This window comes from Malaya genurostris, chromosome 1 (genome assembly GCF_030247185.1).
Source record: "Malaya genurostris strain Urasoe2022 chromosome 1, Malgen_1.1, whole genome shotgun sequence".
In the NCBI taxonomy this organism is placed as follows: Eukaryota; Metazoa; Arthropoda; class Insecta; order Diptera; family Culicidae; genus Malaya; species Malaya genurostris.
In genome coordinates this window covers 139,914,119-139,936,930 of record NC_080570.1, presented here as the reverse complement: position 1 = coordinate 139,936,930, position 22,812 = coordinate 139,914,119, and the positions used below count along the sequence as shown (strand labels likewise).

The 22,812-nt window shown below is 37.6% G+C and overlaps 1 protein-coding gene across 15 annotated transcripts in view; it reads right to left on the bottom strand.

The window, feature by feature from the left end:
* Positions 1–22,812, bottom strand: part of LOC131425934 (protein lap4) — a 134,229-nt gene that overhangs the window by 6,968 nt on the left and 104,449 nt on the right. For 14 of the 15 annotated variants that reach the window (XM_058588240.1, XM_058588249.1, XM_058588251.1 and 11 more), the window contains 4 exons: positions 12,243–13,712; positions 7,717–7,816; positions 3,354–3,543; positions 1,000–1,251 (listed from right to left, as the gene is read on the bottom strand). In XM_058588240.1, the coding sequence (XP_058444223.1) occupies positions 1,000–1,251; positions 3,354–3,543; positions 7,717–7,816; positions 12,243–13,712 (2,012 nt within the window). The remainder of the gene's footprint in view (positions 1–999; positions 1,252–3,353; positions 3,544–7,716; positions 7,817–12,242; positions 13,713–22,812) is intronic. The other variant, XM_058588254.1, reaches the window with a different exon arrangement.

Here is a 22,812-nt window from a genome sequence, read left to right as displayed (position 1 = left end):
TGGTTGCCTATTGACAATTGCTGCCGATTGGAATAGTTTCGAGGCAAGTTAAACATTTTTTTTACGTGTTTTGTTTCGTCGCTTCAAGTGACGGTATACAATTTTTAACAAACTTCACTATATAATTCCGGAACTGGAAGTCGGATCCGGATGAAATATGGAAGTTACATATGGGATAATGAGACCTTTCATTTGAATCTAAGTTTGTTGAAATCGGTCACGCTATCTCCGAGAAAAGTGAGGAAGTAATTTGAAATAAGAATTTTTTCACTAATCATCCTGTAACTCCGGAACCGGAAGTCAGATCAAAATAAAATTCACGAACTTTGTATAGGACAATTATAACTTTCATTTGAATCTAAGTTTGTGAGAATCGTTTCAGTTTTTCTCGAGAAAAATGAGTGCAAAAAAATGTTACACACACTCACACAGACATTTTACGTACTCGACGAACTGAGTCGAATGGTATATGATGCTCGGCCCTTCGGGCCTCGGTTTAAAAGTCGGTTTTCGCAGTGATTGCATAACCTTTCTATATGAGAAAGGCAAAACATATTCTGTTTTCAAGGTCAATTATGACAGAGATTGTCAAAAAACTGAACATTTTGACACAAAACTTCGTATAACTACAAAAAGTAAGACCTTTCATTTGCGACTAGTCATCTCTGAGATTTCGACCTCTTTGTTAACAACACACATACACACACTTAATATAGGACTTAGCTTTGCATACTTAAAGTGAGATATTACTGAATTCATTGATCAAAATATCAAATATAAGTTGCGTATAACATCTGTTTCACCACAGTTTGAACAGATATTGTCAGAGAGCTCATGTATGATTCGTTTATAAGTTTTTCAAAAATCTCCCGATCTGGCAAAGAATTTGAGGTAGTAGGCGAACTTCCCTTTTTTAATAAGCATAATTTTACATAGATGTGGAAAAGTTTGAACATTTCATTATAAATCAGACCATAAAAGGAATCGATTTCCACTCACCTCAGCGCACGAATCTCCGACGGACTGAGCTTGGACTCGTCGTACTCCGGTGGCAGCATATCGTTCGCTCGGGCCCGTTTCTCCGCGTTCGCCGTGCGGATCGGAATGCGACTAATCGGGGTTCTAACCTGGGCCGGAGATGGAGCCTGTGCCGATCTTGTTGATGGTAGCAGCTGGTCCTGTTGGTTCTCTTCGTGCTGTCCCCCGGCTTCCCCAGGTTTCGCTGCCAGCAGCAGTGTCATCGATGGATTGCTTTTGTGGAACGTTTTCGATGATTTTTCGTAAATTTGAGTGTTTGCGAGTGACGTGTTGGTGGTGGTGGTGGCGCGACAATGGTTGGTCGTGGTAGTATGGTAGGTGTGGTAAAATGATTTGGTTTTGAACGTAATAACAGAAAAAAAATTGGGACGAAACGAATGAAGAGAGAGAAAAACGTTGGTCGGTTGCCGGTTTATTTCTTCTCCGAGAGATTAAAACATAAACGAATACAGCCAGCCAGCTAGCTAACTAACGCAGAAAAGAGCAACACACCTTAGAAAGGAAAAGCCAAGCCGGGGTGTTGGCTGTGCAGCTAACCACAAACCAAAAAGTTTAATGAGAGCAAATGGCACCAAACTGTTTCGGGCCGCAAATTAGTGTTTTCGACAACTACTGTGTTTATTAGCTTCCAGACACAAAAGAAAAAAAAACAAAATTGATAAAATGATTGAAGTTAGCCACAAACCACCACATGAGAGCATAGTATGAAACAGAAATGGAAATGAAATGAAAATAAGGCACTTACACTTCGATGACAGGACAGGACAGAGAAAAAGGAAACCCGAACAGAGCGGTCAAGTTGATAGAAACAGAAAGTTCTTGGCAAAAGCGCAGATTTTATTTTGGTTGTATATACACAATATAGTTATTAGGTTCATTTTGATTTGGCCTTCCTAGTGTCAAGGATAAAAGTTTCTTTAAATTGAAGAATACTCTAATTGTACGCAAATAGTAATATACACTGTGCTAATCGTAAATAATTTACTGCTCTGTGGTGCCGTTTTAGAAACCTTAGCCATCCTAGATATGGAACTATTCCGAACGTCGCTGAACCAAAAATTGTTCAACTGGCTGCTTATACAATTTTTCTGTGGTATTTAGTTCTAACGAAAAGGAAAAAGTATTTGTGTCCCTCAAAATAGATTTTTTTTCTCTACTGCATGATATTTTTGCGTTGGCTTAGTAAGTAAATAGTAGAAGTGTAAAAATCAACGTCTTAATTTAAAAGAAGGAAAAAAACAAAAACCTGTATTTTAATTGTAGTAATACTTTTCGCACCTAACTTTATTTTTTGTTCAAGGAAGAACGCTAACTGTAGGCACTAACTAACCCGATTTAGAGATTGACTGTTGAAACTGCTACTGGTATCTTACAATAAACTGATTGGCACTAAAACAGAACCAATTGAAAAAAAAAAAAACAAATGATACAGAAATGCTTTCGAGGCGTCGATCCTATTCTATTTGTTTTTTCTCTTTGTGTGTCTCTATTCCCAATTGAAGTAATCAATTCCGTTTGCGTCGGAATTTTAATGTTTGTAATTTTTTTTCCCAAAAAAGGCAGACTAGCACTAGGCAGTAGGATGAAGCGGATCAGTAGAAGAGACAGACGATTCTAGTGGCGTCAGTAAATAGAACGAGATGATTGTGCGCTTTTTCTGTGTGATTTCTAACTTCTAATTACAGCTTCTATTTCTTCAAGTGCGCTCCTGGAGAGGAAGAGACGTGGGCGAGAATCGAACAGAGAGAAAACATAAATTGACTATTGTTTATAAAAAAAAATTTGGGTACTGACTAGGAGTTCCTCGTAAACGACAACGATTTTAGTGCATGTCCTGACTATGTTTACGTAAAGGGACAGTTCGTCATTGAGGCATGCATTTGGAAGGAAGAAACGATGCTGCATCGCCACATGCCACATATCTGATTGTGTTATTATGGTAGGTTATTTCTAACTTAAAACTGAAGTACTAAATAAAGCTCGGTTAGTAGATTCTACAGCCTGTTTTGGTTTCTATTATTACTACTATATTATTATTATTATTCGAAGTTAATTCACTCGGTAATGGTTAAAACACTACAGTCGCTAGGACCTATCGGAAAGAGCAGTAACAAAACGGAAAGAAAACAATCAAAGATGAAAGTATCGAAACAAGAGCTTACTTAGAAAGATCGAAATTAGATGTAAAGATTCTAGCTCGTAATACGCATACAAACTCAAAAACAAAAGTAGAAAATAGCCACACTCTCATACAAATACAGTAACACAACGGCAGACAACGGGATCGTCGAACGATCAAACGTAACCGGGATTACCTCATGTCGTTATCGTTTTCGTCCGACTTTCCGTAACGATCGTGAACCTCGTCGTCACCGGAGCAGTACTCATCTTCCTGGTCGTATGCCCGTTCCTGGATGCGACGTCGCCCGAGGGTGGCAATCTTGCGTTCCTCTTCCTGCTTCAGCTTTTCCACTTCGTCCTTGGACAGGAAGGAGAATACTTTTTCTGTGAAGAATAAATATAATAAAGTATGAATTGTTTATTTCCGGAATAATTCAGTAGGGTAGAGTGAGAAAAGTTGAACACGATTATAGTAACTGACAGGAAAATTAGCATTGAAAAGAAATTACTCTACTCTCATTTTAACCTATAGAAGAAATGTAAGCTTTGAAGTCGATCCAAGTATCAATCTAATATTTAACTTTTTCATGCGAGCAGAAGACCTTGTTAGGTACCCGGGTATGTAGTCAGACAGAGCAACCTCCGGAGAGTGCGGTGCGTAGGTCGAGAACTCTCATTACAACATTTCCCTGTATTTTTTATGTCATTTTCTATCGAAAGCACTCGTGGAGTGTTTTACTCGAATTGGGCACTATTCGTGCAGTCGAGCATTCGCTTTTGGGGTAATTCGCGGGCAACTAGTTTTGCACCCGTTTTCTTTTCCGGACAGCGAGCGTACAAATACCAACAAAAATGAACGAATTACAGTACAAACTTTGGAAAACAGTTTCGTTGGTCAAATTTCTGTACAAAACACTGAAATCAATGAAAATCGACATTAGTATTGTGTCGACCCGAAATCGAATATTATCATGCTGGAGAATGATTTAACGTCCCTTGGTAGAACAAAGAGTGCTCCGACGCTAAACAAGCGAAACAAAATGCTTGCAAGACGTTTCAACGGGGAGAGGAATTCCTCAGAATTTTGAAAAATTCTTGACAATAGAAACCTCAATGAGCACTCTTTGAAACACGGCCAGACGTATGAGAGATCGTAACGTGGGAAATGATAATGAGGAATACTCGAACCGATGGATATTTGACTTTGCTAGGAAAGTTTCGCAGAGCATTATTCGGGAATCTCCTCCTTTTCAATGATGGAATTGTCTATAGCACTCTTGTCTTGCAACAATAACGCTCCTGGGTTGGACAGAATTAAATTTAACTTGATGAAAAATCTGCCGACCTCACAAAAAGACGTTTGTTGAAATGGGTCAACAAGTTTCTTGAGCAAAATATTGTTCCACCCGACTGGAGGCAAGTGAAAGTTATCGCCATTCAAAAGCCAGGGAAACCAACTTGCAATCACAACTCATATAGACCCATTGCAATGTTGTCCTGCACCAGAAAATTGGTCGAAAAAATTATTCTTCGACGTCTCGACACTTGAGTCGAGTCGAACGGTTGGTTGTCAGATACTCAGTTTGGGACGAATGATTGCCTTGCAATGCTTTCGTCTGACATCCAAATTGCTTTCGTTCAAAAACAAAAAAATGGCATCTGCATTTTTGGACATAAAAAGAGCACTTGATTTAGTTTTCATCGATGTTCTTTCCGACAAGCTCCGCCAACATGGAATTCCAGTGGTTATAAATAATTATTAGCACAACCTTTTGTCAGAGAAGCGCATGTATTTTGCACATGGTGATTTTGGCATGGGTCTCCCGCAAGGCTCATGCCTCAGTCCGCTCCTCTATAATTTTTACGTGAACGACATTGACAGCTCTCTAGTAACCCCATGCACACTAAGACAATTGTCAGATGATGGCGTGGTTTCAGTTACTTAACCCAAAGCTGTTGATCTGAAAAAACCATTGCTAGATATCTTAGATAATTTGTACGTCTGTGCTGTTCACCTGGGAGTCGAATTCTCTGTTTTCGAAGAAAACAGAGCTGGTAATAGGTAAAATCAAGTGAAGTGAAAGTGGAAGTGAGAACGGTAATATGTGTGAAATTTCTTGACATTTCGATTAGTCAGAATAAAGTGACGTCCAGTTTAGTGAGCTCCTTTCGCCATATCCAGAACAATTTCATGTGATGAAAAAACAAAAATACTGCACAAATTCAGTAATGGCCTGAAAAGTATTATCCGGGCATTGCTCCATCGAAAAGAACCATTTGTTACTGGTTTGCAGAATTGAAACGTGGTCGTACAGACGCCCGATGATGGTGAATATTGTGGAACAGAAAACACGAAAAAAGTCCTCAAATTAGTTATTTCTAATCGTAAATCGAAATCGTTTGAGATAGTTCAGATATCAGAAGACAGTATGTTTACAATTATGCATGAACATTTGACCACGAGGAAGCTCTTTTCGAAGTGGGTGCCACTTTTACTCACAGTCCATCAAAACCAACATCGTGTTGATGATTCAGAGTAGTATTCGGCAATGTTTAAAAGTAACAAATCAGATTTTTTGCGTCGATATATAACAAAGGATGAACTATGGATCCATCACTTCACTCCAGAATCGAAACGATCGTCATCTGAGTGGACTGTAAGACTTTTCCTTTGAACTTATAAGTTTGTGAAAATAGATTTGGTGAGATCATTTTTGCAGTTTGGACGATGGATTCAGATGACCAGAATAGCCTAAGTTGGTTCATTTGTCAGCAAAAAATACGGCCTACAGTTTTGAATCAAGTTTAACATAGATTTACTATCTTATGCTCTATTTCGATTAAACCAATTAAACAAAATCTAACAAACTGAGCGAACCTGCGTTTCGGTTACTTTGGCATATATTAGTCGAGCTAAACAACAATAATAATAAAGAATAAGCAGCATAAAACATGCAGTAGGACGGTGTACGTATCGCTGTCATTCTATATGGGGGTTTGAAAACTTTGACATGAAATTTTACAGTAGCTTTTGAGACCATGTGAGCTTTATTTTAAACCAAGATTTGTGAAAATCGGTTCAAACAGGAGTTTTTCTTCACTACTTTCGGTGCTTCCAGTAGTTGAAATGCCCACAAACTAACCAATTCTTCAACCTAGAAGAATTTATCTGGTAGTTTTAAGGGAATTCTACTTGTTTTTGATCATCGTTCCTGAAAACACTCAAGAAATTGGTAATTTTCCTCTTATCACTGCTTTTCTATATAAGAAAGGTAAAACGCACGGTTTCATCAAAACACTTACAAGTTCACGACAACGATGTTTAAATTGAATTTAAATTCCACTGCGAATTGCTCCCTCATCCACCGTATAGCCTAGGTCTGGCCCCCAGTGACTGCTGACTGACTGATCTCAACAACAACAAAAAAAAAGACCCGACAGTAAAAAGTTCAACCTCAAATAAATGTAGTAATATACGAATTCTTCGTGAGCTTGGAACGCATCTTGATTGGATAACGCTGCCAATTCGGCATTTTTGAAAACTTTCTCCAACTATAACAACGGTTTGCGATCTCTAACTCATCATATTTAAGTCGTTAGAATCAATCGCGACACGTTCTTTCACTACGAGCAACCTCCGTTCTATTCGATGCGCTTCTAACGGCATAACGTTTATTGATCGAAAAAATAGTTCTTTCGTTGGTTCATATCGAAATATAATGATCAGAATTTCAAAGAACTAAAAGAAGAAAGCAGATCACTAAATAAAATTTTCATTTAATAAAATAAAATCATTCAGAAGTTTTAGATTGGAACGATGTTAAAAGTTGACTGTGATATAGTTTTTCTGTGTTAAATTTGCTATCTAATTTATTACAACTATTGTTATAAAATTCTGCTTTCGAACTTCTGTAGTTATATCAAATTCAACAATAATTGTGATACTAACGTTTCAAAATCTGTTACGATTTTGTTCCCGCTAAAATCTTTTTTTGTTATTTTAACAGCTTACCAGCCAAAAATATTTCAAAATTTGTTACAAAATATTTCAGAAATAAATTGCTTTAGTTGTTATAATTTTGTTATTACCATCTGATCGGGATAAAAATAAAACATTATAACTGATTTTGTTATTATATAGTTATCATAAGTTTTAACTTTCAACTGTTTTCATTTGTTAAATAACTCAAAATAACACAAATTGTTATACATATCAACTGTTGATATACTTGTGTTATGATTTTGTTATGTGCATCTGACCAAATGTTGAAGCGAGTTGATCGATACACTGTTGGTGAAAGAAACCAAGTCTAAAGTCTTGATAAATCGTAATAGAATACTTTTCTTGAAAAAAAAAACATTTTCCACCAAATCAAACTTTGCAACTTACAATAAACAGAACAAATAGACTCGAATATCCATTGAAAAAACACTCAACAACGTATGAACGTATGAAAATAAGTGTTGCCATATCTCAAAACTGATCCAGTAACCATCGTATTTCCCATGTTCAACCTTCACCGCACTGCATTACTCTTAACGAATTCCAGTACTTACCAGGTTTCGGCGTCTGTTTGCTCTGGTCCTCCATGGCATTTTCGAAGAACCGTTTCTTGTCGGACACACTTTTCGGTGTTTTCGGTGCTGGTGGGGGTGACTGCGGGAACAAATCGAATTAGTTTTTAGCAAATTTTTAGTAGAGAGAAGAAAAAACAGGAACAGAAATAAACTAAAAATCAATATTGTAGTAGATAAATCTTATGGTGTTGCAAAAGGTCATATATCAAAACAAAAGAGCATAAGCAGCAGCATGGCGCATCAGCTCGTTGCATCAACAAATCCGGTTGCAGGCAGTAATGGCAGCACTAGGAGCAGCAGTACCAGCAGCAGTTGTTTCATCAGCACGATTGACAAACGTTAATGCCATTCTGCCGGGTCCAATTGGAAGGGGGGAGAGCTGTTTGTGTTTCTTTCGGAAGCGACAAAAACTTCGTGCAGCAGCATTGAGTTCGCATTCGGGTAGGTTAAGCATACAGTAATAATATTAAAGATGCAACGGTAAGTTAGACAAAGAGCGAGAGAGAGGGAATAAATCAAACCACCGAAGGATTTTTCTGTATTTTAAAAGCTTTGTTGTTATATTCATAATTTGACCATCGAGGTTCGTTTCCAAAGTTGGTAGAATACACATACATTTATGAATGTTTGTTTCAAATTAGCACTGTACTCATAGAGAAACTGACAAATATATTTCATGTAATGTTGACATGCATTATTAACCACATAATCAATCAGTGATACATGCTATGATTCGATGGAAATGGGATGGATTGAAATGTGTTACAAATAAACTAAACTAAACCATAAATCAAATAAACATAGATTTCTCACTGTACGGTGACACTAACAGCACCTCTAGTGACAAACGGGTGTACTTTTTTCCATTAGCTACTGTGGTTGTGTTAAATGCGCAGGCAACTTTTTGCATGCATTTTAGGAGCATTTACGCACCCATTCTCCACCAGACGGTGCTTTTGGTGTCACGGGTTGCTCAACTACATTACTATTACACTGGGAAATCTATGTTTATTTGATTTATGACTAAACTCAACACTTGCTTCGTTCAAAAAGCCTACTCTGTTTGTAATCATGCACCAGAATGCAGTACTAGAGCGGAGATAATGACGTTAGTTTTTGTTTTTGGTAGAATCGAATTATCTCCGAATTGAGGCACTTCTATATGATTTAGTTGAATGATATCATGTCGTTTTCGTTTTTAAATTGCACTACACCGGTGTAGCGAAAGCTGCACCTAAACCGTTCGTTTTTACCAATTGCACTACACCAGTGCTACACTTTTTCTGCACCGATACCAATGGTGTAACACTCATCAAAAGTTTGGTGTAGCTCTGTGCAATGGAATCGTTAATTGTAGTCAATGGTTACTGTTTACGTTTTCGTCATTTTTGTTCGTTTATTCATGCCTCAGTGTACCACTGCACCGGTGTAGTGCAAATTAAAAACGAAAACGCCATTAGATTCAATTTCAGATAAATGAAACCGTGTGTATTCATTCTTTTTATTTATTTTGATACAGGATAACTGGAAGAAGTTACGTTATATTTTCCGGATTGGCAATAGATGGAGGAATGTGTCATCTTAAAAATTTTCGTTTCCTAGTGATGGAACTCAGAAACTTAAATGTAAATTTAAGTGAATTGCATCTATTGAGACGCAAATTTTCATGAATTTTTTGTTGTGTGCAGGTTCCACCCTAACTGCTTTAAAGCCAATTTCGAACCTAGCTTCAACACTAAGTGCGATCCTAACACAGTTTCGTGAAAAGTGTTTGTTAGATGAAAATATTTTGGGTCATTTTCAGTTTTCTCAAGCGCAAATGACATAAGTTGTTTTTTTCAATGTAACCTTTCAATCGAGGCCTTTCAATTTCTTACGCAAAGATAGCAGCACCCTCTCAGATTTCAAACAAACTTTTTGACCATGAAGACTTTGTCACAAAAACTAACCTTGCTTTTTTCCAAAATCGATATAGATTATCTTTTGAAAAGGATCAAACCAATTTTATTCAAATGGATATAACCGAAAAATGACAATTCCAACAAAAATGCGCTGTATGCAGCGATGCCAAATATTTCAAATATCTTCAAGCAGGGCTGAAAAAATAAACTTTAAAAAAGACACGACGATTTTCCTAAAATTTTGACGAATGTTTGTGAAAATCGTGAGTTTCATAAGTCTGCAACAAAAACATGTCTGCAGTTTGTTTGAGAAATCTGCCGATTCGCAGACAAACCTGCAGACCTGGCATCTCTGGCAGTGATGCCAGAAAAATCCATACTCAGTTCTACACTGAAAAAATTGATTCTGGAAATTTAAAGCCGATTTATAAAGCCATCATTTATTGTTTGAATAAAATTTCGATGAAAGATTATATTCCTTATCAACTGTCCACAAATTGTAAGATGGGCACTTTTGGGACAAGAAAATAAACCTGTTTTAATCCACCTAGTGGTGTATTGACACCTTTCTCATTTAACTCATGTTATCATAAATATGAATAAGGGATTCTTCAAAACACTATATTTTAATCGTGAATGAAAACAAAAAAGATTGTTCGGCCGTTAACTAGCATAACTTTTTCAATTTATAAATATTTCATAAGAATTCCCGTCCGGGTTGGCGGTTCAACGCGTTTGGGAACTGGTCTTGCAAGTAAGTTGTCGTTTTTCCGAGCCACGATTTGGAAGAATTTTTAGTGTTTTTGCTTTGCTTTTTTATAACATTTTTTTCGTTTTTTTTCAATTTCGCTCTAAATGACAGATTGAAATTTTACACTTTCGTCTGTTGTTCTGGAACCGGCAGTCGGATCCGAGCAAAAGTCAATAGCAGTCTATGAGACTGTAAAACCTTTCATTTGAATCTAAGTTTGTGAAAATCTCTCTGAGAATATCAAGAGAATTCCGTTTCTGAGTTTCTGACCACTATTTTCGGTACTTTCGAAACCGGAAACTGAGCTAGCAACTAATATAACCTATAAATTAAAACAATTTTGAGCCAAATTAAGAAGAAAAAATCTGTTTTTGCATCAACGCTCTAAATGACGGGTTGCAATCAAAATCACACGTTCACTCGGAACTGGAACCGGAAGTCGGATCAGGATAAAATTTTACATCAATTTATGGAAAACAATACTTTTATTTTAACCTGAGTCTGAGAAAATCGATCCAGCCATTTCGGAGAAATTGAAGAAGTTTCCGGTGTGGAGTACCCGATCGTATTTTTTTTCGATACTTCGGGAACCGGGAATGATGATCCGGTATACCCAAAGTCAATGCATTTGGTCATCAACTAATCTGTCTGATTGAGCGTATTTTACTCGATTTTTTTGAGGTCATGCATTGAAACACGATCTTGAAATTCAAAATTTTATTCTGATCACCCGGTAATTTCAGAATTGGAAGTCGAATGCGGATGAAATTCAATAGCAGATTATGGGATAAAAAAAACATTCATTTGAATCTAAGTTTGTGAAATCGATCCGATCATCTCTGAGAAACTCGAGTGCATATTTTGCTAAACACAAACGCAGACAAATATTTTGCGTTAACTCGTTTTTGAAGAATCAGTCGTACGGTACAACTAATCGTGAGTCCAGCTTACCGAGTACTGAAAATGTAGGTTAAAAATTCCGAAATCCCGTTCTCTTCCATACATGAATGATTTTGTTCCTTTGATCAATTTTTGTTGTTGCAAATAGATAGGTGAAATTTTTAGTTTGCTACTAGGCGTTTTACACACTCCATTCCAGTTACCCTGTAACAGCGGGACATCACCGTCTAGTACTGCCTTCGCAATTCCGATTAGTCAATATAAGAAGTTTTGATAGTTTTGTTAAACATTGGCTTACAACCGACTACATCCAACTAAACAGCACTACTGGTGAAAGATTTTTTCCGAATGATGCTGTTAGTACTACTATTACTACTGCTACTACTATTACTACTATGACTACTGGTACTAGTTCCGTTGCTATGGTTAACACTAACACTATTATTGACAGCGGCAGTGGAATGCGGCTGCCACTGTTGTTGTTGTCGATCTTGTTGATAGTTTCTCTGCTGATGATTGGAATGATTATTGTTGTTATTGTTCGTCGACTGAAATGATGGTGTGGGTGAAATCATGCTGGAAGATGATGATAATGATGGTGATGATACTACAGTGCTGCCAGTATTGTTATTATCACTACTGCTAGAATGAAACTGCATTGATGGGCTGTTACTAAATGCATAACCAACAATGGTGGAATTGTGCTCATTCGCTGAGGATGTTGGAGCAAACAGAACCGTCGACACTGGCAGTTGATGTTGATGTTGCTGTTGCTGTTGCGAAATCTGCGGTGGTGGATGTAGTGGTAGTGGTGGTGGTGGTGGTGACATTGGCAGTGCTTGCGTGTAGTAACCAGTAATGCCATGCGAAACATATTGTGGCGCCAACGTTTGAGGAGGTGGAGGAGGCGGAGAACTAACGCCGGATGGTGATTGATGGTGATGGTCACTCACCATGTAACTGTAGCCTGTCATGCCGTACGGTTGTTGATGTTGTTGCTGTTGAAAATGATGGTAGTGATGGTGCGGCGGTGGTGTGTAGGTATATACTGTGTGCTGAGGAGCCGGAAGTTTCGTGTAGTGCACAGGGAGCACCTGAACCGGTGGGTAGATTTGAGGAGAGTGCAACTGCCCGGTCGATCCGGTCCAGTGCGCTGGTCGTTGTTGTGGCACAGGGGAAACGGATTTTTGCTGGTTGTCCGGGGCGTAGCCAGTGTCCAGGAACGGATTGGTCGTTCGAGATATTATTTCGTTACGCATTCGGTTTTCCTCCAGCAAAATTTGACGATGAGTATCCTCGGCGACGAGGGTATTCTCGGTGCAGTTCTCGTGTATAAACTCAGCCCGCTTCTTTGTTGGCAGTACGTCGTATTTGGCCGCGATCAGTTCAATCTTTTCGTAGTTTGGCAACCGTTCCATGCTTCGGCTTGATAGATTGTGCGTTGAGCTTCTGACCTCACGAATCGTGTTCGTTCGGGCATCGTGCTCGAATTCAATATAGTTTCCCTGGCCAAATTCTTGCTCCATATTTCGTATACCTTCGTTTGGCACAATTTCCGCTCTCTTCAAATCCTTCACCACCGGTGGATGAGGAGGTGGCGGAGAAGGAGGTGATCTCCTTCTCCGCTCTCCTCGCTTATCTTCTTTCTCCCCTAAAAACTCTTTCCTAAACGGATTCTCGGACTCGATCTCACTGCCTTCCACCCCATCATCACTATCGTCGTCGTCATCCTCTTCCTCAGTTTGGGATTCTTCCTCCTCGCTCTCCAAAACATTATCCACAATTTCACTGGGAACGTACCGAGTCCTTGCATCCCGCTCGAAAACCGTCCCACCTTCTTCCGGTGTTGTACTACGACTCCGGCTGGAAGTGGTTGGACTGCCACTTCTTAAAATTCCCTTCAACTGACCGCCGCTTCCACTGTTGTTGTTGTTATTGTTGTTGTTGGCATCCTTCCACTGACGAATTTGTTGCGCATCCTGTTCGGCTGCTACCATTCGACGTTGCTCCTCTCCCGGATCATCCAAATCGAAGCTGACCGACTTGCGATGTTGGCTGCTGCTGGTTGACGTCGGAGTTACCGAGCGGGTCGCCGGAATCGGCGTTGGACCGGTATCTACCGACGGTGGTTCCTTCGAACTAAACATCGACTGTTCGTAGGCACTGTCCGAGTAAACGGGAATGTAACTTTTTGTTGCCGGGAGAGGAGGTTCGGCCGGGCGTGACGGTGTCGTCCTCGTTTTCGAGCCGATCGATGCGATGTTGTTAGTATTTGCGGCGGAAGAGGTAGTAGAACTAGTGGTAGTGTTGGTGGTGTTGGTGGTAGTAGCAACGGTAGTAGTACTAGTGGAGGAGGTTATTGAGGTTTTGGGAGGATCGTTTGCATGCAACAACGGCCGGATATTTCCATATCGGCGATCAACCTACGTGGGCGTGGTTCGATGGTGGATTTTTTTTTGTTTTAGGGAGAGGGTACGGAAAAAAAGAAAGAGAAAAACATTGGTTCTGTGTGTGTACTTCGGTTTGACTGGCTAAGCAGAGCGACAGGCACAAAGAGGGTAGTTACGATTTTATGTTTTTGGTCGTTTACGGAAACATGAACTTTTTAGAAACAAATGTGCACTTTATTGGACGAAACACAAACAGAAAATAGTACGCTAACCGGCCGGTAGGTGACTTAGACACGGATTTATCACAAATGACATGGGAAAAAGGAAGACCCGTTGGTGACAAACAAACATAAATTATATGACAAATCGGTGAACATGTAACACATAAGACATTACTAATACAGAACATGAATTTTGAATTATTGTTAGAAACATAGAATTTTCATTGACGAATTATTAGAACAATAACTTAACATGTAATATACAGTAGAATTGAGCTGAATGAATAAAAACGATCGACGACTACAGCTACACGGCTAAAAAAAGTTACTTGAAAATAAGTAAATTCCCATTTAAGTTCAGAAGAACTTGTGCTGACGTTTGCCCAAAATTGTGTGTTCAGTCTCTCTGCTTGTGTTCGAGTTGTGCCCCAATCAGAGGGTATGTTTCGAGTTTGTTCACGTGACCATGATCTATCATGACACAATTTGGTGAATGGCATGAGAGAACTTCTTCCAGTATCTTTTGCATTCTGCCTTTAAAAAAATCCCTAACAAAATCCGTAAAATTGATGAAGTTAATTCAGTACACATGATTGCAACAACAACAAAATGGCGACTGACGTTGAAATTGTTCGCATGTTTTCTAGATGGATCTTTTCCATAGTAACCTACAAACAACTTCTTGTTTGGAACTAAAATTGAGAGTTTCTTAAAGCCAGAGTAAAGATACTGTATCCGATTTTATCCCAATTTGACGCTTGAGAGTCGATGAATCGGTAAAATAAAATTGCGAATCTACTAAAGAAATACGGGTCATTTCGCCGAACAGGTCATTTCGTCGAAAGGGTAATTTCGCCGAATTGAACATTTCACCGAAAGGGTAATTTCGAATACATCATATAATTAATTTTTGTGTTATCATATCTTCTGAATAATTTATGTGGCGCAGCCACATAACCGAAACCAAGATGGCATTCGGGGAAATGACCCTGATCCCGTACCAATAGTCATCTCATTAGTACACAGTTCGAAAAAATCTTGTGATTTTACATGTTATAAGATGCGTCGTATTTCACCCAAATTTATATTGAAGAACATGTAAATTTGTGAGATTTGAAGATTATATAGCTTGAAATCGAATGAAATAAAAAACAAAAAAAAAATGATAGCGACAGCGCGTCTTGAACCGAGGGACATTATAGATCAGAATGCACGTCACTTAATCGTCTGAGCCATAGGCGCACATATCTGCTTGATGAATAATTGATACATATCAATTCATGCAGCGGAACTTGGTAGCCGAGTCCAAATTCACTCGGAGCCTGTAAAATTCTGCATGAATGGAATAGTGCGTCATTTGACAAGTTAAGTTTTTATGAGTTGTATTGTTTGTAGAATTACGCCACCTGTGAAATTTATAATTTTGTCTGCGTAGATTCGTCATATTATCTGGCCGATTACCTGACTGTCAATCAACGAAATGTAATAAAATCGGACACAATATCTTTGCTTCGGTTCTAAAAAGCCACACCTCAAAAAAAAATACAGGGTTGCGCAAAGGAACATGGCATATTTGTTATGTAAATTGACAAAAGCTCCAAAGTGCTACACAAACAAAATAAACCAGCAATAAATAGAAGAAGAATGAAGATTTACAACCGCAGCTGAAGCGCATCGAATGCTCTCAGAAACTTACGGTGATGCTGCTCTGAGTAAAAGAACGTGTCGGGAGTGGTTTCAACGTTTTAAAAATGGTGATTTCGATGTCGAAAAAAACATGATGGTGGAAGAGAAAAAAAAACCTTTAAAGATGAACAGCTAGAAGCATTGCTTGATGAAGATTCGTGCCAAACCCAAGAAGAGCTTGCCGAATCGTTGGGAGTGAGTCAGCAAGCCATTTCAAAACGTCTCAAGGCCCTGGGCATGATTCATAAAGAAGGAAACTGGGTGCCGTACGAGTTGAAACCGAGGGACATCGAACGCCGTCTATTTGTATGTGAGCAACTGCTTCAGACAAAATCGTAAAGGGTACATCGAATCGTAACCGGTGATGAAATGTGGGTTCGATACGATAATCCTAAACGCAGAAAATCATGGGGGAAAGTCCGGGCATGTTACTTCGTCGAAGGCAAAACCGAATATTCACGGCACCAAGGTTATGATTTGTATTTGGTGGGATCAGCTCGGTGTGATTTACTACGAGCTCTTAAAACTGGGTGAAACCATCACAGGAGATCGCTACCGAACGCAACTGATGCGCCTTAGTCGCGCGCTAAAAAAAGCGGCCACAATATCAAGAGCGACGCTTGGCCTCACGTCGCAAAAGTGGTCAAAAAGTACCTGGAAACCGCTGAAATGGGAAGTCTTGCCCCACCCGCCGTATTTCCCAGATGTCTCCCCTTCCGACTTCCACCTATTCCGTCCGATGGCACACGGCCTGACAGATCAACATTTTCAATTCTTCGAAGAGTTGGAGAAATGGATTGCTTCATGGATAGCGTCAAAAGAGGACTCCTTTTTTCGAGCCGGGATCCGAAAATTGCCGGAAAGATGGGAGAAAGTTGTCACTAGCGACGGACAATACTTTGAATAATACATCTGTAAGCATTTTTTTCGCAATAAAGCTTTTAATCTTGAAAAAAAATAACGACGGAAGCAAAGTTGTACACCTGATAAAATAGTCACTTGTGAACTCCGAGGTTCAGAGTTTTGTGGATGCTTGTTTCATGAATGAGCATCTCGGAAGTGATTGTTTCAGTTACTGAGTTTTTTGCTTAAGAAAATCACTTGAACTGTCTTTTTCACAAGTGATAATGAAATGAAATTTTTCTGATAATGATTTTCCTAACGCTGATCATGTTACAGTGAAAATCGCTGCATGGATGATACTCGTGAGAATGATTTTGAATGATTATCATTTCATTATCATGAGTGAGTTTAAGTCACATCCCTATAGCGATGTTGAACTGGATGAAATTTTGCCTATACTTATTTGATTATTTGATATTTTCGCAACACTGATTGTAGGTTTCCAAATTCAAAAGGATCTGAATACAAATTGTCGAAAAAAATCTACCGAAAGAATTCTCCGATTTAAAATCTTCTAGACGGACTGAATCAATAGGCATATAGAAAGAATAAACAAATCTCAAATGCCCTCATCCATTATTAAGCCACTCAAGAGTCACTAGACTGTGCACAGTGCACATGTACGATGCATTGCTCGGGTTGATTTTGAAGTGTGGATGCTGAAGCTCTGGAGCGCTTAAAAAGGCACACTGGAGGTTATTTGATCACTAAAAAATATAGAGAAAACAAAAGCTGAACATCAAAAAAACTCGCTCAGACGATAGGAAACATGTTTTACGTGGTACGAAATTTAGATGCAAAATAGATGAAAAAGCAAACGTTCTCTAAACATGTAAAAGCTGGTACTGAAGTAGTGGTGAATCAAAAACAAAACAGAAATTTCCAATACACAAACAGAAACATGCTATTCGAAACATTTGTACAGAGGATTATGTTTGTTCCTAGAAGAAGAAGAAGAAAAAATCTCCCCGAGAAATCAAAACACAGCCTATTGGTTTTGGAAAAGAAGTATACTAGTTCATAATTACCGGAAACGTTTTTGACGACAGCATGTTCGATCGATGTTCGGATCGGGTACGGAAGACTGAGATATTACCGTGGTATCGAGAATCAAACCAAATTGAAATCAAACACCATTCAATACCATTTGCGTCTTTAATTAAACAATGACTTATACAACGTTTTTACGTTTCGGCCCCTTTCTATTGATATTCGTCTTTTTGTTTGTTTGTTTTTTTTTTATGTTTTCTATCGGATCAAGTCGAAAATATTGCACAGAAAATCGGAATCTGTATATCGTTCCGTAATCAACAGTATCGTTTTTTGTATTTACTATTTATGTATATGCGATCATCGCCTAGAACTGAACAATGTTTCGTCCTGTTTCAAGAAAAATTTACGTCAAATAGGTACGTGTATTTTTTTTTTCTATTTCAGTGTAGTGGTGGTAGAAAAATATCCACTTCAGATCGGGTGTAACAACAATAAATGTATATAAACAAATTCCACCAGGTGTCAGTAATGTCACCATGCGTGCGACCGAATTCCTTTTTTGCTTTTCTAGTACAAGTAATAGAAGTAGTAGTTTTTTGTTTGTTTGTTTCTTTTTTTTAATAGTAACTTCTGTGTGTTTGTGAGCTGGGTTTGTGTGACACATACCATGTTTATGTAGCTTATGGTTACATCTATACCTTAGTAGAAACAGCTACGAACAATTGTTTCCGCTTTTTTTTCTTATGTTTTGGACAGATTGATTGTAAATACGAAAATATGTTGAAACAATTGACACATAGTAGAATACATACAAGATCAAATTGGCATGCACTAATGGCCAACATTGGAAAAATGAAAACTAGAGCGTTTTCGGAGAAAACGGCTTCGCAAGACGACGAAACCGGATGTGGTTTTGTACAGTTTTTTTTTTGTCTTCTTTTCTTTCTATAGTCGAACCGTGCATTACGTTTCGGTGCGTATCTGCGCGAGAAAGTGTGCGTGTAGGAGTAAGGGCGATTTGCCACATTGATTGAGTTGTGTGTTAGTGAGGGAGCATAACTGGACAGACAGAGATGTATTCTTTTTTTTTTGTTCATTACCATAGGAACCGGTTATTTTGATTCGAATTTTTGTTTATAACAGCTTGATGACGGTAAACCGAACAGTTTTTTTGTTTTTTTGTTACCATAACAATGAAGTGTTGAACTTGGTATGGATGTTTTTTTTCATAATAATTATTTTTATCTTATCGCACATTGAGTTATACTTTCAACAAAATTTCGCTACTAATGTACGTATATGTTTCGGTTTATATACTCTCTGAGAAACGATCTGCCGACTAACAACAAATAACTGTCCGTTCGTAACGATGCTACGCTAGGCTATTTGCACCCGAAACCATTTCGGGTTGGCATCAACAATCAAAGGATTTCCCGAAATACCCGGCGAAAATAGAAACACAGCTTGGCCTATACGATACCTTACACTACCATGGTGGTGGTTGTTTTCTCTAGCATATTCTAGGATTTATTTTTGTTCTCATTTTTGACATTACCTATCTAGTTTTTCTTTTCTTTTGAGGGGCGGGAAGGTGTGAGGTGTAGATGGTTTTTTGTCTTTACGGTAGTATTAGTGACTTACTTTTTTTTGTTACCTACAAGTTTGGTCCAACACGTTGATTCTTGAGAAATAATAGCTAATTTTACTGATATTGTAGTTATTATTTACCACCGTCTTTAAACTTTACTCTTTCTTTACTACTAACGTTACTAGGTATAAAAATCTCACCTTCGGTCTTTTTGAGTGTGTAGTATGTTTATTATCTGTTGAAGGGCGGGAATATTTCCGGTGTACTGATTTGCTTTTAGCGGTTTTCTTTTTCTTCGTTTGGTTTCTTCTTCACTAGTCATTAAACCCACTTTACAAATGGCTTAACTTACTACTGACGCTGCAGGTCCGTCTGATCAAACAGAACAGAACAGAAAAAAAACAATGTAGAAAATTGACGCCTACAATTGCAGTGTAAGAGATTTCCTAGTATTGCGTCAGCACTTTTTCTTACTGCAAGTACTCGCGTGATTACCGTGTTTGATTCGAACATTTGGCCATATTTGATATTGTTGGGTGAAAACGGTTCGTGTTTGGTTGATTCGGATTCGAATTCAGGTGTAATCGGACTTGTCTTCAATCCTCAAATGCGTCGTGAATCGAAAAAGTTTCTTGTTTGGCAAACCATCTGATCATGCAGTAAAATTAGCCTGGGAATATTACCAATGAAACCTACATCAAAGTATGCCTTCATAAACACATTTTGCTAAAGTAGCATCGCCAAAAACACCATCTTTTGATGCGATTTGGCATCTTGTCACTACTCAACGGTGACGAAAAAATGGTACGAGAAAAATAGTGGCAATGTGCTACCTCGTGACTTTACTCTCTAAACTGTCCAGAGCCTCCGATCGATCAAGAAATTTAGGGCAATAATGAAGATTGATTGTTGAAAAATGAGATTAAAAATCGGTTTAAAATTTCAAGCACAAGTGGACAGAAGCTTACAAAACCAAGAGAAGAGTGAAGCTTGTCAGAACCTTGATGGCAGAAGTCAAGCCAAAGGTCCGAAAGTGTGGGTCCGAGGGTGAAAATGAAATGTACTATTACAAATGTGTAAAGCAACAGACTTGAAGAGAATAATTGTATAGAAAATGATTATGTTGGATTTTTGTGTTACACCCTATGGACACTAGGGTACCAATAATAAAGGACCATTTCTAATTTCGTAAAGCGGTAGTACTCAAATAATTTAGCACGTCAAAAAAGTCCCTATGCAAAATTTGAGCAAAAACCTGATGCCTAATTTTTTAGAAATGCGTCGAGATCTGGTGTAATCTACGAAAAAAATTTTTTGAAAATTTTCTTGTGGGCAAAATTTTAGGATTTCCAAAGACGAAAATTTTGTTTTTTTTAAATATATAGACTTTAAGACGGGGAATTTTGAAATTTCCGAACTCGAGTTAATCTCAACACGTAAATTTTCTTTTTAAATCAACTTTGGAAAATTTTGAAATTTTTTAAAACGAAAATTTGTTTTTGGATGCCAACTGTATCTCAAAAAATTGTTTTGTTGATAACGACCTTGAGAGATTTTAAGATTTTCGAAAACGAAACTTTTTTTGGAGCCAATTGTTTTAGAAATGCATGAAACGACAAAATATGATGTTTTCATGAAAACAATTTTTTTTGTGAAAAATATCGACTTTGGGACTTTGAGATTAGGAATTTTAAGAATGCCCTATTCGAATCTGTTGTCTCGAAGAAAAAATGTTCTTTCTAAATATCGACTGTGGGAAATTTTGAGATTTCAGAAAACCGAACTTTTTTTGGATTCAAATTGTTCAACAAATTCATGAAACGTCAAAATCTGTTTTGCCGAAAATTTTTTTTTTAGATATCGCTTTCTGGATTTTGAGACTGGAAATTTCGAGATTTCCGAAATCGAATCTGTAATCTTGGAGAAAAAAAATTTCTTTTAATATATCGACTGTGGCAAATATTGAGGTTTCCGAAAACGAAATTTTTTTTTGGATTCCAATCGTTTAAAAAAATGCTTGAAGCGTGTTACATGTGGTGTTATCTCGAAAAAAAAATTGAGATTGGAAAATTTGAGATTTCCAAAATCGGTTTGTTACCTACAAAATTTTTTTTCAAAATCTGGTGTTTTCTCGATAAACAAAAATTATTTTCTTAGATATCGACTTAGGGATTTTGAGATTGAAAGTTTCGAGATTTCCGAAATCAAACCTGTTATCTCGAAGAAAAACTGTTTTCTGTTATAAATATTGGATTAGGAAAATTTTGTGATCTCCGAAAACGAAATTTATTTTTGGATTCCAATTGTTTCGAAAATGCATAAAACGTAGTGTTATTCCAAAAAAAAAAAATTTTTTTTTTGAAAAATATTGACATGTGATTTTTTTTTTAGATTTCCGAAATTAAATCTGTTATCTGGAAAAATATTTTTTTAGATATCGATATCTCAAATTTTTTTTCATCTATCGACCAGGAAATTTGAAAAGTTTTGAAAACAAAAATTATTTTTGGAAGTCAACTGTGTTAGAAATTCATGAAACGCCAAGATCTGTTGTTTTCCTGATTTTTTTTTGAAAAATACTTTGGTCTTAGAGATTTTCGGAAACGAATTAATCTTAAAAATAATTTTTTTTTTTGATATCGACTTTGGGAAAATTCAAAATTTTCCGATTTGTTTTTGGACGTCAACTGTGTTAGAAATGTATAACACGTCAAAATTGTTTCATTTAAATATCGACTTTGAGACTTTGAGATTGAACATTTTGAAATTTCCGAAATCGAATTCATCTAAAAGAAAAAAAATTGTTTTTTTCAGAAAAGAAAAAAATGTGTTTGGAAACCTGTATTGAAAATTTATGAAACGTCAAATTCTGGTGTTTTCTATAAAAAAAAACTTTGGTGAAGAATTTTTTTCTGTTAAAATATCGACTGTAGGAAATTTTGAGATTTCCGAAAACGATTTTTTTCCAGAATTCCGATTGTTCCAAAAATTCATGAAACGTCAAAATCTGTTTTGCTGAAAATGTTTGTTTTAGATATCGACTTTGGGATTTTGAGATCTCCGAAATCGAATCTGTTATCTCGAAGAAAATTTTTCGTGTTAATTGAAGATCAAAGGTGTTTTCTTTAATAGCAGCATTATCAACGTCGGCTCGCCACATAAATCGAGAGACTATATTAAGAAAAGAAGGTATTCTACGCGTAACTGGAGCGGACATACGACAGCTGTCTTAGATGGGATGTGAAACTTACCTTTGGCGACATGGACGACATGGTCGCACTGGCCTGTTATCGGGCAGGACAACCTGCAGGCAGCATCAAACGATTACGACTAAGAATGCTGGTTTCTCTAGGAATGGTAGGAATGAAGCTCCTGTTTTCTTCGCTAAGTTATCCACAAACCCACATGGAGATCACCAGACCGATATTGGGAAATCAAGCCGATTACATCTAGGGAGCAAAAATTTTGACTCCCATCACGAATGTGGACTGGATGGTGGCGGTATCCAAGTGATTGATTTAACTATTTTTTATCCTTTGTCATGAACATTTGTCCATTTTTTAAAATTAAGGGGGATCTTCCCTCGTACATATTTGTACATAAAATTAACTAAATAACTGCATAGAAATCATGCAAACCATAGTGTTTTTAATCAACGCACGAAATGAAAGAAAAAAAAACCCACGTTAAAAAGAGAAGCTCCTCCTAGGAGGAAACTTGCAATCATAAGAAAATGGTCATT